At 30.8% G+C, this 17,494-nt stretch overlaps 1 protein-coding gene across 1 annotated transcript; it reads right to left on the bottom strand.

Moving 5' to 3' along the window:
• Window positions 1-276: 276 nt before the first annotated feature.
• On the bottom strand, window positions 277-15,624 carry LOC100163006 (doublesex- and mab-3-related transcription factor A2). The gene is made up of 5 exons (XM_001949304.5): window positions 15,347-15,624; window positions 10,034-10,229; window positions 6,084-6,259; window positions 5,086-5,385; window positions 277-2,237 (listed from the first exon to the last, which is right to left on the bottom strand). The coding sequence occupies exons 1-5, from the start codon at window positions 15,509-15,511 to the stop codon at window positions 1,884-1,886; spliced, it is 1,191 nt and encodes a 396-aa protein (XP_001949339.2). The 5' UTR covers window positions 15,512-15,624; the 3' UTR covers window positions 277-1,883.
• Window positions 15,625-17,494: the final 1,870 nt, after the last annotated feature.

Genomic DNA, 17,494 nt, shown 5'->3' with positions numbered 1-17,494 from the left:
TCATTATGCATATAATGCAGCTGCCCCGTTCTTTGGCAACGTCACTGAATTATTTTCACTCGACTTTTATTTTGAACAAAACATCCAGATGAATAATACGCACACACTATGATATTATGATATTAAAAATAAACTTTTAAACTCTCAGTATTTGATAGATGGTTTTTTCGTTTTGAAAATTTAAATGACGCTTTTTCAATATTTTGTTACGCTTTTTTTTCAAATTGATATTTGAATGTTTGCTATAAAAAAACGTTTCTGTATCAGTTATCCCGTTTAATAACGTGTCTGTCGTATTTAAGTGTTGTATATATTTTGATGATTTGCGACACACTCAAAATGTCGGTGTACGATTACTTGTGTACAACACATATGTACCTACTGAACAATAATAACATGATGAGCGGGGTAGCTGTAAACCAATATAAAGAGAAAAACGTTTATTCGACCGGTGTTACACTCCTGTTGAATCAGATTTCAAATGCGGGACGAACGAACGAAAAAACATCCAATAGTCAATACTACATTTTATTTAAATTTTAAAACAGTTTTTAGACACAGTATAAGCAAACATTTGTATTCGTTAAATAAAAAAAAAATAACGTAGAAATAGTAGAATCCTATAATAATAATACATAATAATAATAATAATAATAATAATAATAATATGTTTAAGTGCTACGGCTAAATTCCGAACACATTTATAATAATAATAGGCGCTTAAAATAATATTAAATGTATACATATAATATTAATTATATTGAGTTTTATATCATTATTATTTACAGTTGACACATCAATTCTGTGCATTGATATTAAATAATACTGTACGTCTGTACGTATAGTTACATGTTATACACACAATACACAAACAATATGGAGTTGAAAAATGAACTGCAAGCGCGTGTATGTGTATAGCAAATTAGGTATAATATAAAATAATATGACTGTACAATGTACATAATATTATATTTTATATTAAGTATATATAATTATAGTATATTTAATAATAACTATTTGAAAGAATTATCTTATAAAGAGATAATGGGGAACATTTTAAATTATTCAAATACATTTCAATTTAACGCTATAACTTGTTTTCTAATATTTACATACAGTCATTCAGCTGATTTCTTTCTCTTTACATTGTATATAATTACACTAAAACTCTAAAAACGATTTTTTTCTTAAAGCAATCGTACCTATATGTAAATATGTAATGCAGTATAGGTACACATAATTATTATAAAAATGTAATAACTTTTGTTAGAAAATGTATCTTACAAAACGAAATATAATTATGTATGTATTGTATAATATATATATATATATATATATATATATATATAAGTAGGTACTCGAGGAAGATCCACACGTGTTGAAATTCAGAAATCGTAATTGTTTTTTACGCAATACTCGAACAACTCAGCATAATCGCTCGCGTTCACCCCCTACAACAGTTAGTCGTTTATTACGCCGTCTATACACTTGCGCCGTCCAATATTAAACAACTTGGTTATTTCATAAATATATAAATATCGTTAAATCAAATAAAACGATAAAATGACAAATAATCCGCATATTGTACGTCATTAATTACTCTCAAGTATATACGCAATGAGATGGAAAAGGAAGAGGATGAGCGGCAGCAGGAGGAAGAAGAGGTAAATTCCCCGAGGCTTCCCCCTCATATCATATTCACCCTCAAAATATAATTTTTTTTTTTTTGTTTTCGATCAAAAAAACATACAGGCCTGTATAGTTGTCATATCATTGCTCTACGCAATGGTCACGATCGATGGATAGGTGGTCAGATGGATATATGGATGGATGAATGGCTGTGCGTGGATGGGTGCGGGATGCGGCGCTGCGATGCGTTTTCATCAATCCGAGTACGACGTCTTGTCGGAACCGGGCGACGGTGACCGCGGTGACGTCGCCGCCTGGTTCAGGTGGTGCGACTGGTAGGTCATGGCGTGCGGGTGAACGGAGGTGAGGTGATGCAGTTGCGGCTGCAGATAGTGGTGAATCGGCGCGGTGAGAAAACGCGGTGCCTGCTGTTGCTGCTGTTGTTGCTGCTGCTGTTGCTGCTGCTGGTGGTGGTGGTGATGGAACGACGTCATCGCGGCCGCGGCCGTGCACACCGTGGCCGCGGCTGCGGACATGGGCGAGAACGCTGAGTGCGAGTCCATGAGCGATGGATGTCCCATAGTTGGCAGTTGATCCGACGAACACATCTGAAACACGTGACGTGCGGGTTGTGTTATGCATGAGATCGGCATATCGTATAATAAATGTTAAATGCCTATTGGCACTAACTGTGGGTAGGGGTGTTTGTATGTGTGTATGCGTGTGTGTGTGTGTGTGTGTGTGTGTGTGTGTGTGTGAGAGAGAGAGAGAGAGAGAGAGAGAGCTATTTTTAGCCATTGATATTAAACTCGTGAGTTATGACTACAGCATCGTATACAAATTTGAAATCTATGAACCAACACTCAACTGATACTATTGTTAACCGTATGTAGCATGACGACGCGACGTCGACAATTTTTGATAAGTGAATCTAATATTCACCCACTTACCCTCCCAAAACCCGATAAAGGTATTTACTGTCATATTATTTTTTTTTTAAATTGTTTAATATTTAATAGCCTGCAGTTGTATAAAAACTGTCATACATTATTTTTTAATAGCTTGTCGTATTAAATACTAAAATACTACCTAGTCATTACTAAATTATTGCCCATCCACCCACAACTCTAAAAAACTCAGATGTGGCCGCTATCGATTACCCTATTCCTAACCGCGACACCGTTACATTTCTTTACTCTCTTGTTTAAATTTTAGTTTCTTTATCACTCAAAAGCTTCTACTATAGTTTCTCCCCCCGTTATGTTGTACACTTGTACCTATCCTAAATATGTACCTGAGTTTGTTAGAATAGTGAAGATAGGAATACAGTATTCATAATATGTATAATGTTTAATATCAATAGTCCCAATACTGCTGTGTGCTATGTATGTCTTATAATTATTGTGAAGTGGTTTTAAAGCTGATAAATTATAAAATTATGAGAAATGAATAGTACAATATTAGTTATACTATAATATGTTTACTGTTATTGTTATTTACAATTTTAAAGGTGAGCACGGTCGTAAACAATATAAAAACAAAAATTCCCCTGACGGTTAACCGCATTTTCACAGGATGTCAAAAATTCGAAAATTACCACAACGAATCTCCGACCGCCGAGCAAATCAGTCAATCCCTACCTAGGACCCAACCTTCAATATGTAATGAACCTACTTTTGTTTCTTAAAAAATCAAAGTCAAGCAATTTAATATGAATGTAATGTAATTTCTTTAAATGTACATACTACATACACGAATGGCTAAGTAGCCGAAGTATTAAATAAGAAAAAAAAATTAAATTAAATATTGATACATTTTTTAGCGCATTTAGTACCGGGACAAAATCATTTAAAAAATACCAATAATAACTATAAATAATAATCATAGCTACAGGCCGTGATGCATATAACTATTTTCATTCTTATTTACGAATGGGTGTGCGCTCGACACTACAGTGTATTCTCATACGACGAGTGGATACAAAGACAACAATAATAATACAATATTATAATATTATGTACATACTGCGGTATAGTCTACACATTATAATATATAGGAACAAATATTTTTACAATATGGCCGCGCGTCAAAAGGGATCGACCCTAAATGCGTTTTATTTTTTAACATCATTATAATATTATTGTGTCGTGCACGAAAAAAAATAAACCGTATGGGTACGCGTATATATACGAATTGACAATACAAATAATATATCACATTGTGACGTGTACGTATACGTATAAAGGGTACGAGCGGGGACTTTTTGAAAACCCGACTACACCACGAAATATAATAATGATAATATGCTCGAGTAAGCGTCGAAAATCGGGTTCTCGCGTACGCGTGTGCACCGCGATAGGACAAGAGCTGTTAAGACGGTAAGACGCCATAATCACCACCATCGTTGGTGCATAATCAGATGTTTGATCATTTGATATTATATTATTGTTATTTGTATATTTCAGTTGAAAGTAAAAGTATAAGTAGGGAATAACGGCCACCGAAGGTACACCATGGTCCACTGTTAAATGAAAAATGACTTTGTCACTGCAATGAATGGTAAGATATATTTTTGACATTTTCTAATGGGCATCCTCTTAGATATGATGATAAATTAAAATTTGGACAGTAAAACAAGTTCATGATTTTACTTCACAGGTTTAAATAATATTTACCCAGACAGCAATATTTTGTTAAAAAATATTATTAGAACATTATAATCACGAATAATATTATAATATTATCATTACACAATGCTGTCTGGGTATATAAAGCACATTTCCCATGCATATGTATGGTATGCATACGTTCTTCTCCAAAAATCCTGTTCGATTAACGCCGTTATTTATGTTTTCGTATATTAATATTTAATATACAATATACTATTATATTATAATATGTTTCAGTCGCCGATATTATGGTCAACTATTATAGTTATAGTATTAAATACGTCTATAGTCTGAACAGCTTCAGATGAAATCGAACAACACCCAAACGTTTTGCATAAATATATTATTTTGATCAATATGCCGAAACGTAAATGTTTAACGATCGTGGATGCAATTTATAAAAAGCTTAATAATGTTGTAATAATATCAAAAACATGATCTGTTAAATACAATATACAATTAATAAATACTTAAAAATTTATACATTTCAATTTTACGTATGTCTCTATTAATACTATACTGTATATATGTATATTTCTCCTTAAGTTACAATTCATACATCTCATGTCGTATGCTTAGAAAGTGTTCATGGTATGTGAATCGTCGACGGTCGGTTAAGTATATACTACTGCAGCCATTTTGGCGTTAAGGTTTTGATTTTCCAAATGTTTTCAATCTGACTATACAATATAACCTAATCGAATCCTTAAAGTCAAATTATGATTTCGGTCATAACGGCCGTCTGCCTAGTACTTACATATTATTATAATGTACGTGTGGTACTTACCATGAGTTCGATTGCGTGCAATACGTCACCGTTGCACCTCTGCAGCACGTTTTCAATGTCCACTCGTCTCTTGTATGGAAAAACGCGCCTGAGCACATCGACAGCTGACCGTCCGGCAGAGTTGACTCCGGCGGCTGCGGCTGCGGCGGCCGCGGCGCTAGTTTCCAAAAAACTGGAGAAATTTGGATAGTTCGACGGCAACCGGGAGCGGTCGGGTTCGGTCGGCGAACTGGAGTCTCTCCGTTTGGGCAGCGAAAGGTTTTCCGGGGCAGCTTCGTTGCTGCTCTCGTTGCTCTCCACCTATTGTATCATATATATATAGGTATAGGTATATATTATATAGATAATGTAGACAGGGTGAGTAAGCGTAAATAAATCGTCACGTCAAATCGATATAAGTATTATTGTAGTATTGTTGTGTAATATATTATAACATAAATATATCATGGGAATACTGAAACATAGAAGTTATTTAGAATTGCAGATCTTAACTGAGATTCATCTCATTCTCTCCCTCGTGCATGCACATAATATTATCATGGTTATGCACTTATGCATCATAATATATTGCGTATATCGTACCTATAATCGTGTAAATATATAGCCGGTGTGACTACGAGATGAATCGGCAAGACAAGATCGATTATTTTCCCAAGTGTGCATCATCGGAGTTATAAATGTAATATTATTTTACATTATAGCACACATCACCAAATACAAAAAATCGGAATAGGCAATGTATATTTTAATAATTATTGTACGTGAAAGAGTTATAATAAAAAACAAAGATTCAACTCGTAAATATGGGTATTATGTTTGGTTTTTAATGTTTATGAATAACATATTATAATTTGAGGAGGCTAAACCTATGAAATAAAACCAGCCCCATAATCGACTGTGTGTCGATTGATCACAACAACGTTATAATATATGCGGTCCCATGAGTCCAATGCAGTGTGAGAAAATATTATTATACTTTAGAGAAAAATCGAACTTACCTCCGATCTCGTCGGACTGTTGAATTTGGCGGCAAACTGTGTGGACGTTACTTGGGTCGGAGCGTTCGGCGACACGCTGGACGAGCGGCTTCGTGTGTTTTGATCTTGTGTGCCGATTGTTTGGTCATGTTTTGCATTAATGGATTCTTCAGAACTGAGGCGCGCTCTTTTTTCGTCTAAAATCGGGCAAATATCGAAATCGTTCGATTAAACAGTTCAGTGGCGTATAAGTATAAATACGAAAGTGCAAATGAATATTTGAGCAAAAATCCGTATGGAAAGTGCAAAGTTATTATTATGTGCCAAGAGCACGTGGCGTATATTGGACGTAATATTATATAATTATTTTTATATTAATTAATTATTGTTCCTGTGTTAACAAAATATTATGCTTGTAGAAACACTTAAAAAATAAAGTATACGTATACACATAACACAATAATGTCAGTACGAACGAATATAACGTATTTATAAAAGTCTAAGGTATAAGCGTATATTGTATATACAATACTATAATATAGTAAATAATAATTATTATTGACGAATCGTTAATCACGTGTTTGTTAGATTTGTATATGTGTAATGTGTATTATAAAATTATAATATCATTGGCAAATGGTATAAAAAAAATTTATAATAATAATAATACGTAACGTTTCGAGGTTTTTATTTTATTGTGCGTGCGTACGTGGTGGAAAAAAATGTTTAATAATACAACGTTCGTCGAAGATATTCGAGTGTATAATCATGTATATGCATATTAAAGTATGTACATAGGTTGTATAGTGTATATGAAATGCGGCAATTATTTTTTTACGGCTGAAAAAATAACACATCGACGGGGCGCGGAAGAGGGTTAGAGATGGACAGACGGACGGGGTGGGGGGGGGGTGAGAGATTGAGAGAGAAAGAAAGAGTGAGAGAGAGAGAGAGAGAGAGCATTTAAACTAACGCGGGGGTGGCGGGATTATAATATAATAATATGTCTAGTATGGCGATCGCGCTCTTAAAAGCCCGACAACCCTCTTTGCCACGGGTGCAGTACACCGCATAAGTGCGGAGTGAATCGCCCTAGCACATTACAATATACAAAATCTCTATTGTACAAACTCGCCTGCGGGATTTCGTTATTATTGAAACGTTTAAAATATATAATGGGTACCTGCGCCGCAGTTGTTTTCTGCACAACCAAATAATATAATATGCATATGTACCTATATAATATATTATATAGTGGAGTATATTAATTATGTAGGTGAACTACCACAGTGTACATATATATATATATATATATATATATAATATCATAAACATATGCATATTAAGTCAGTAAGTCACAACAGCTTATGTACCTACAATGTGCATATACTTAAATATACATACATAATATGTACACAGGCGTTCGGGGGACACTCGACGCTGTACAATTGTTTACGCAGAACTATAACATAATATTATAATATATCACGACCATATAACCAATTACCCAACTTCCTATAATCCTACCATGTATTATTATATTATAGGTATATATATATATTGTACCATCGAGACTACAGAATTGTTATTATTATATTATTATATAGGGAGGTAAGTTAACTGTACGCTTAACGAGTTTAACGCGCACTTGAAAGTTGAAAGTTTTTATTTTGTTAAAAACGGTTTCTATATGAACTATATTTGTATTATTACCACTGCTGTGTATAGTGTTTAAGGGACCAAGTTAAAAAGAAAAAAAGTGCATTCAATTATAAAAACCCAATCCTAAAAGTTATATATTATTGTACTGTATATACATCTATCGTATACATATTTATTTGAGTTATCAGAGAAAAAAAATTACAAATAAAAAATAAAAATAGAAAAAGAAAATACTAAAATAAAAGTATATTTTGATGCATAATTTTTCAAATGTTATGTGAAAATCATTATTTTATACTTCATTATTATTTTTTTTTTTAACTTTTTCTAATGAAATATTCTCGTATGTTAATTTTAGAGATATGCTGATAATTAAAAAAAATAAACTTTACGTGAAGTAAAAATGTTCTATTATAACTTTAAGTATACATCATAGTAAGATTAACAAAATATATAATTGTACAGAAATATCGTTAATATAGTTTCAAACAACTTTATGGGTAAGTACTTATATATTATACCTAGCTTATTATTTTATTTTAATTGCAATATATGTACCGTTTTCAAGTGCACTCTAGTCTCTAAGTAATAATTTAAACAACAATAAATCGAGATAGCATCATGAAGTCGTGAGTATTTCTATTAAGCTGCGATTTTTAACCCTAAGCAACTGCTCTTTTAACGTAAAAAAACATAACGCCACCCTTGGCATATTCAACCGCTCAAGTAATATAATATATACGTTTAAATTGTTCACCGTCTTTTGTTTAATTGTACGGCGGTTTGTATTCGTTTATTTTTAATTTAATAATTGACTAGGAAAAAACACTATCTCAGCGAAGAATACAGTGGGTAGCTGATATTGTGACGACCAAGTGAATTTCAAATGATATTATTGTTTTATCGTATAATATCTGCGGCAAGCCAAAATTTGAATCTGTAAAAGCAATTACTCAGCTACCACTTTTTGCAAATCCTTTCCACCCCACGGATAACTGCTCAAGCGTTTAAACTCGTAAGATAACATTGTGTAAAACCGCGTCTTTGGAATATTCATACAATGTTATCTGTTTAACAAAAAGTTTAAAGTGAGTTAAGGAGGGTAAAGAGTAGAGGTTAATTGGTAGTTGTGTTTAAGTTGTGTGTGCGTTGTTTTATAATAACCTCTTAGCCACCATTGTGAACGTACACATACAACGCGGCTCTAATAAGAAACACCCTTCCCTATAAAATATAATATAATATGCACACACATACACGTATAAATAAATATGATATATATACGTACACACACCTATATAATAATATGCCCCAAACAATGAAGACGATTAGGGGTGAGTTGGAAATCGTATATAATATACTTAATATAATAATGCAAGCAATTGAGGTCAAGAAGAATTCTGCGGCAATAAAAGAGGAATTCGGATAATGTTACTAGTGGTTATTATGTGTGCGGCGTGTGTACGTCCATATATACATCACGCACAGTCATAAACAGGGTCTTCTGTTTTCATCATCACCCTAGCTATCGATGGCAGCCCATAATAATAATAATTATATATTTCCTTCGGTTGGCAACATAAAATATTATCGCAGACGTCATCGGTCTACCCGTCTTGCGTCAATTAAATAGTAAAATATTATATTCCTTCATCCGACAGTAGTTGTGCGTAATGTGTATATCATAGGTAGGTAGGTAATGTGGCTAGAAATTTCGAATTTGGGCCAACTGTTGTACATAATTATTATATTGTGTTAAATTTGAAATATTATGAAACTTTCACTCTTTTTATTATTTTTAAATTTATAGTAGGTACTTAACAGTTTCTATATTCAAGTTATCATAGTTATTATAGTTATCATAGTTATGTATACTTATATCATAGTAATATAGACTATTATTAATACTGACGTATTTTGCCCATTAAAATATATGTTAAAAGAATGTCAAGCGCACAAATAAGTAAGCACGTTATTGTTTTCTTAATTTCGTATTTTAGTAGTTACATACGTTCAATATAATATTATACTGAGCTATTTAAACTATTGGTGGAAATTATATTGTATCCATGATCTATCATTAGCTTATTTAATATAATTTTGACTGATTATTTTGCGTGATATAATAGATTGATTATTAGAAGTGCATATCAAAACGGCTAAACATTCATAGAATTTACAAATATTATTATTTACTAGGTAAGTTGGTAATGTAATAATACATAGTTAATCAATTCAATAAACTTCTATACCTATTAATGAGTGTGGAATTCGGTTAAGAATGTTATAATATTGCAGTATGAATATACCTGGACTTGATCTAGCAGCAGCCGAAGATGATGACGATGGTGGTGGGTATATCAATCCTAGTTCCCTGGCCTCGTTTTCCTCTTGAGCCTGTTGCCGTCGTAGAGCTACTTGGGCGGCCATAACTCTCTGTCTTTCTGCTATCAAAGTACATTTTGCGCAGGCACAATCTCTCCAACGACAGTAGCGTTTATGTCCCTAAATAACAATTTAATAATATTTATAATTCATAGCTATATCAGACATAATAATACACAACTTTATTTAATAATTGAACCACTTAAAAGTATAAATAAGCTTATATCAAGAATATATAAGGTACACTACATGTAACTTAGCCCTTAGGTATACTACAACAGTAAAAATATGAGTTTGATAAAATGTCAAAAAACAATTGAATAAACTACAATTTTGAATTTTCGACATTTATAGGTACCTACCTACTTACTATCTAAATCTTATGAGTTATGATGTATACGCACGATTAAAGTCAGTTTAATACCTAGTTTTTATACCTAGGTTACTAGATTTTTATACCTAGTAATTACTTACATAGTTACACAATTAATAGTATTCAAATTTATTATAATAATTATTTGTTTTACTAATCAAATACATCTGCGAACTAATAATCAATAGTAAACATAAGTTTTGCAATATTATTATATTATATGACCTTTAAATAGTTGCACTGAAAGTTAAATCAATATTAGTTCAGTGAGTAATGGCATATAATAATATATTTTTTAAATATAACACTAGTAGTTAAACATTTGGAATAACTACGAATGAGAGAAACTTAGAAAATAGCAACCATATTAATAATGTTTTGTAACTCCTTATTTTTGGTTAAAAACCAACATTCATTCATATTCATGAGAGCGTTATGCATAATAAATATTATATTATGTACCATTATACATGTTGTAACTATATATATTATATATGTATAAAGAGAGAGTAAATTATTATTAATTATGTAAGTACATATTGTACACGCATATTTAATTTTTATATGCATAAATATTAGTAATAATTTAAGTATTATTATTTGATTATAAATATGAAATAATTTATATTTTTTGATTTAATAACGATTATGAATATACCTACGTGTAAAATATCATAGTACTGGGTTGGTTCATTTATCTACATACATTTTTAAACATACCTCAATACACCAATTAGAAAAACGAACAAATTGAATTTGCCACTTCTCACAATTATTCAATGAATTTATAACTATATACATTTTTAATTCTTCAGCGAATGCAGAAAATGTACTGAAGTGGAATACGCTTTTTAGGTCAATAATAAATAATAAATAAAGCATAGGTACGTTACTTAAATAATTACAGTGTAATTAAAGCAATAGAAGATTTATCAATTTCTCACTTAAAAGTACATTTAATTAAAATTTTAACAATATTTATCGTTCATTAAAATGTTAATTTTGGCTATTTAACATATAATTGTAATATGAACTTAACACGAACAAAAATTCAGATGTAGGTAAATCTTAACTAATTTACACGCCAAGTATAAAATATACAATAAAATTTATTTATTTTACTTAAAACCAAATCAAATAAAACGTAAAAATATTTATTTATTTTAGACGAGTTAATATTACAATTATTTGAATTTAATACATCATGTTAAATTATTATATTCATAGTCTTCACTGTAAATAATTACATAACGTCATAACATAAAACGGTTGTTGCTGTATTGAGGCAAAATACAAGTTTTATCAATGTTTACGGGAAAACTGAATTCTCATTAATATTCTGCAACAGTGTACGCAATACGCAAACAAAATAAAAATTATTAATTTTAATATATTTATATATTGGTATTTACATAATTTGTATAAGCAAGATAAAACAAAGTTACTTATTTTTAACGTGAAAATGAATAGTTACTGTGTGTATGTTCATAATATTATAGCATATTAGTAATATTGCTATTTACCATATTTAGAGTGTAAGTAAATAATCTGTATATAAAATTTCAACAGATATTTAATATCTGTTCCAATGAATGATTCTACAGCATACCTTCTAATAGTTATACATTTAAACAAAATATCAATGTCAATTAATTGTGTAAGTACAAAAATAAGCAAGTTTTTTATAGGCGTTCTTACAAATAAGGGTACCTAACCTATAGTCTCAGACCTCAGTGCTTTTCAAGACAGTAAATGTACAAAACCATGTTGGCTTGTAAATTGTTGTGACAGTATAATATGTAGTTTTACAAGTTGTGTTACGTCTAATTGCCACACGTTTAATGTTTAATAGGTCAACCAAATATGTTTTAACAATATAATTAAATGTACTTATATTATTATACTAGCTGAACCCGTGCACTTCGTTGCCCGTAAAAATAGCAACTCTTAAAAAATTATGATTGTTCAACTTTTTTTGGGTGTAACTTGCTGCAGTAAGTGCAACTCAGCCACCCTGGTAGGCGATGTTCAATAATTTAATTTGATACAAGCTTTTACTTGATCTGCCCGAATAACCAATAATAACTAAATACTAATTTCTACTGTAAACTGTAACCAATGGCCACTATTAATAAATAAAAATAAAATTTCCAATTTCCATCGTGAACCTCAATATCCCTCTTTAAAATTTGAATTTCAGCAAATCCTTTCTTATTGCACGGTGAAAATATAAGAAGAACCTCTTTTCCAAATTTCAAGTTCGTACGTTGCGTAATTTTTGAGTTACAGCGATCAGTGACTAAGTAGTATTTGGATTTTATATGTATAGATTAAATTCATAGGTGTATATAAAGAAATGATTTACAACTTCAAATTATTATACAGCTGTTAAACAAAAACTCGGGAAATAACGAAGTATAGTTTCAACGAATTTAAACAAGCATTCTTTAAATTAAATTATATAAGCATTAATGAAAGTGAAATTAAATTCATGTGCGTCGTACGTGGATTTTTATTCACGTTAAAGAGCTGCTTTTGAATTTTTCTCTTAGGTATATAGTAGAAAAGTACCAATATGAGTATTGAGTACCTAAATGAATCATATACTCCTATGTATTATAACCATAAGAGATTTATTTAAATATGTCTTGTCTATCAATGTTGATAAAATATGAAAGATTCGTGGGATATTTCGTTTCATTTTATTTGAGTAATTAAATACATATTAATTAACAAATTACTTAAATCATACTTTTTTTTTTTTAATTATTCATTTATAATTTATAATCTTTGTAATATTTTCTATTTTATTAGTTATGATTATTGATTTATTAAATGATGGTAGATCAACGTCCACAACGTGGTCAAATAAATGTGATGCAGCTTACGACACGTGCACTAACATTATACATTGTAATTTATAACATAACTGCCAACTTAAAACTATATAAAAATTAGTTAATTTGATTTACGTTAGGCTCAGTAGTGCAATATCAAAACTAAATTAGTTATTAATATTTAGATATTACTATTATAAGGTATAAAATCAATTTATTTTTTATTTTTTAACTTAGGTAGGTATACCTATTATAAGTGTTACTTGATATGTAAGATCTAACTCCGAGAAGAATACTTGTACATATATTGTTAAGATGTACATTTATGTTCGTATGTATTATATTTACTACATTTATAATTTATTATATGCATAGGACCTTATATATATTATATATAAAATATAAATATACTGTTAATGAAATATTTATGAAATGTTAACATAAGATTATTATATTTCAATAGTGAGGCTCTAAAAAAGTGATAAGAACAAAACTAAATAAAGTATATTATGTAAAGCTGATCTCTTAATTCTGATTATTGTAATTTTTAGATGCACTTAAAGGTTATAATATATATTTTCAAATACTTCAATGTTTGATAAACTTCAACGAGTATACTGAACATTTATATTTATATTTTTCTTTATCACTGTAATAACGTATTGTAGATAATTTTTTTGAAAATGTTGGTGTATTTAGATTGAAATTTGAACCAATGGTTCCTGTGTTATTAAACTTTATGTACTATAAGAGTAACAGATAATATATTTTTCTTTAGACTTTATAATAGTGGTTTTACATAAAATATTAATATAAATAACCTCTTTATTTTCTAAACCTATTAAACACGTAGGTAGGTTTTGGCCTATTACCCCAAGTAAGGCTTTAAGCTTAACACCTCAGAAAATACTTATTCGAATTTCGATTTATAATTAATATATTTAAAAAATTATAGCCATAAACATTTACGAATAGGAGGGCGGTTCTCATTTGAAAAAAAAAGTTTTATTGTATCTTTTGTTTAGACACTACTTAAATGTTTTAAAAATCTATTTGAAAATATGGTCCTTATTGGTATTCCTAAAATTCCAAACATTAGAATTTGAATAAATGTATTATTATAAAATAAAAATAGAGGGAAAAATATTCTGTGCGATATATTTCTGCGTGATCGTCTTAAGACCAATAATTTTTATCATATGTGAATTATGAGCAAGTAAGTGTATACGAGTAATAGTATTATGAGTGCAACAACAATCCCTAGGGAATACATATACGAGATCTTACAAAATATTAGGTGGTAAATACTATATAGTACATTATGTGAAGTTGTTATCCGATGTATGACAAATAGACAATTTAAATTATAGAGATATTTATATAGTCAATATAGACTATATATATGTATATGCATAATACGTTATCAATGGCTTTTAAGTTATAGTTGTTAGAATTTATTGTATAAAAATAATAATTTATAATTTTATAAGTCACAATTAGTATGCAATTATTCCGCAGGAACATCAATAGAAGTTTCTTTGTTTTTAAAACTTAAATAGTTTTTTTCTTATTTATAACTACTGTAATATGATATGTACCAACATTGTAGTACTCAATTGAAATGTCGAAAGCAATTTTATAGTGCATTGATACAAATATGAACATGCGTATGGGTATAATACGTGTGATCAAAAACATAATGAATTTCATACTTTATTTAGTATATATGCCAAACCCATACCATATAAGATTTAAAAAACATACTTATTCTTCGGAAAAATTATGTAGGTACTCATAATAATATGTAATAGGTATATATGACATGTGCACTAAGCCAAAATATATCTTTATATTACCCACAGCATCTAAAGTATAACGGTTCGTCACGAACTCGGAGAGGGTTTAAAACCACTCTTCCCCAAACGATTTATTTTTTTTCCTGTGTTCGCCCCCGCAACGGCAGTCGGGGTTTATACCGATACCTAAGTACCCATATATTATTACATATATAACACAAACACACTCACCTTCAGGGCTGACACGACTCCGTGGTTCCTGCACCGGGCACATTTGGGAGTCCGCTGGTACCGTTCGGACGCTCGTTGCAAGAAGAACGCGGGAGACAGTCCTCCGAGAGCGGGATGCTGCGACATGAGGGCAGCAGTCATGTCCACACCGCTGGGCAAACTCATCGTTACTGTCGGCGGTTACTCGTACACAACGACACCCGGACGGCGACGCCGAGTCTCTCGAGCCCGACCGGGCGCGGCGACGGGTTTGGCTCCTCCCCGCGGCGCCACAAAGTCCAGCCCCGCCGGCACGCGTATATTTATTCTTACAGTACTCTGCAGCTCTTCCACGACGGCTCTACACACACACACACACACTGTAAATATAATTTTATATATTATTATTATCATTGTATTACTTTATATATATATATATATACCTAATATAATATCGCGTTCGTTTGTATTTTGGCGGAACAATAACGCACACACTCGCGGGCGTGTATATAATATAACTTCAGGTGAACAGTACATAATATTGTATATAGGTATATAAGGCGCGCACACACGCACCACTATAATATATATACCCGCGACTATTATACTGAAATGATATAATAATAATAATAATAATAATAGTAATAATCATAACACGTACACGTCTCGCTGGGTAAAGTCGGCGGCGGGGGCCACGTCGAATCACCGACCGCGTTTACCCGGCCAAACTCCACCCAGTTCCCCGCGGTCTATATAATATTATATATTGTATATGGACCGGTGTAAGTATACTGTAGGTATTATACATATATATATATAACGTTTACCTACTATATATGTATAGGTATATATCGTGCAGTGTATCACACGCACACATAAATTATTATGTATAATACATGCATATAGGTACGTGTATATATCGACATAATATATATATATAGTTATATAACTTATAAATATATGTCCCGCGACGAGGCGACATGTATACGCGTGCGATATTGTGCGTATATATTATTACGTCCAAAATATATAATATCATATTATGGATTATAGGTATATTATATATTATTGTTTGTGTGTGTGTGTGTGTATACATACGTCATCCCTATATATGATTTACATTTTTGTTGGTTATTGTTCGATCCCGGTGGGATATATATAGGTACTTATTATATGTATACATGTAAATTGTATTTGTATATTATATTATATATACATATACACATTATATTATATTGTCCCACCAAAAGATCTCCTGCATGCATACCCACGACCCCCACACAGCGCGGGCTATATCCACCAAACCATAATATGCTTAACACCCGGCCGCCACTATGTCTACTGTGTAATATAGTTATCAGTCGTTATTAGTATTTAGACATATAGTATAATATATACCCAGTCCTGTAAAGAATACTTTTAAAAAGTACTTGAGTAAATACTCAAATACATTTTTTTTTTAAAGTATTTAAGATACTACTCAATTACTTTAATTGTAAAGTATTTCAAATACTACTCAAATACTTTGAAAAAGTATTTGGAATACTTTTCAAATACTTTTGGTTTTTAAAGTGGGTTTCTAATTATCGTAATATAAACACATAGGAAGTAGGTAATCTAATAGTTATCTAATAGTTTTAAAGGGAATATTGTTATTCAATATTCAATAACTTTTTTTAGAAATCTGGTTTTCACAAACCTTTGGACTTCGGCAAACACAGAAATACAGAATATTAAATAAAACTATTATTCTATTATTGTAGTTGACAATAATATTTTTCCAACCAATTATTTCGAATAAAAATAAAATGTTCGAAATAAAAAACCAAAGTATTCAATACAAAAAAGTATTTAATACAAAAAAAAGTATTTAAAATACCATTCAAAATATATCATGCTGAAAGTATTTAAAAAGTTATTCAATACTTAAAAAAGTATTTGAATACTTTTACTCAAATACTTTTACTCAAATACTTTACAGGACTGTATATACCTACCGAAGGTCCCATATGTTCCGTATTTTATAGATTTGTCTCGTATTTGAATCAATAGCATCTCCGGGGTCCCGACAAACTGTTCTATAATAACAACACTTTAATATATAGCGCCTTATACATTGAATCGTTGAATTCTCCAGGGTGAGAATTAAGTTATGAATGGTTAAATACT

This window comes from Acyrthosiphon pisum, chromosome A1 (genome assembly GCF_005508785.2).
Source record: "Acyrthosiphon pisum isolate AL4f chromosome A1, pea_aphid_22Mar2018_4r6ur, whole genome shotgun sequence".
NCBI classification, from domain to species: Eukaryota; Metazoa; Arthropoda; class Insecta; order Hemiptera; family Aphididae; genus Acyrthosiphon; species Acyrthosiphon pisum.
This window is presented reverse-complemented; position numbering and strand designations above follow the sequence as displayed.

Bases quoted from the DNA above. Each gene is read 5' to 3' on its own strand.
- LOC100163006 (XM_001949304.5), bottom strand. From the start codon at position 15,511: ATGAGTTTGCCCAGCGGTGTGGACATGACTGCTGCCCTCATGTCGCAG. The intron at 10,230-15,346 runs GTGAGTGTGTTT...ATTGTTATTTAG, and splicing joins GAGTCGTGTCAGCCCTGAAG to GGACATAAACGCTACTGTCG. The intron at 2,238-5,085 runs GTAAGTACCACA...CACGTGTTTCAG, and splicing joins TGCACGCAATCGAACTCATG to ATGTGTTCGTCGGATCAACT.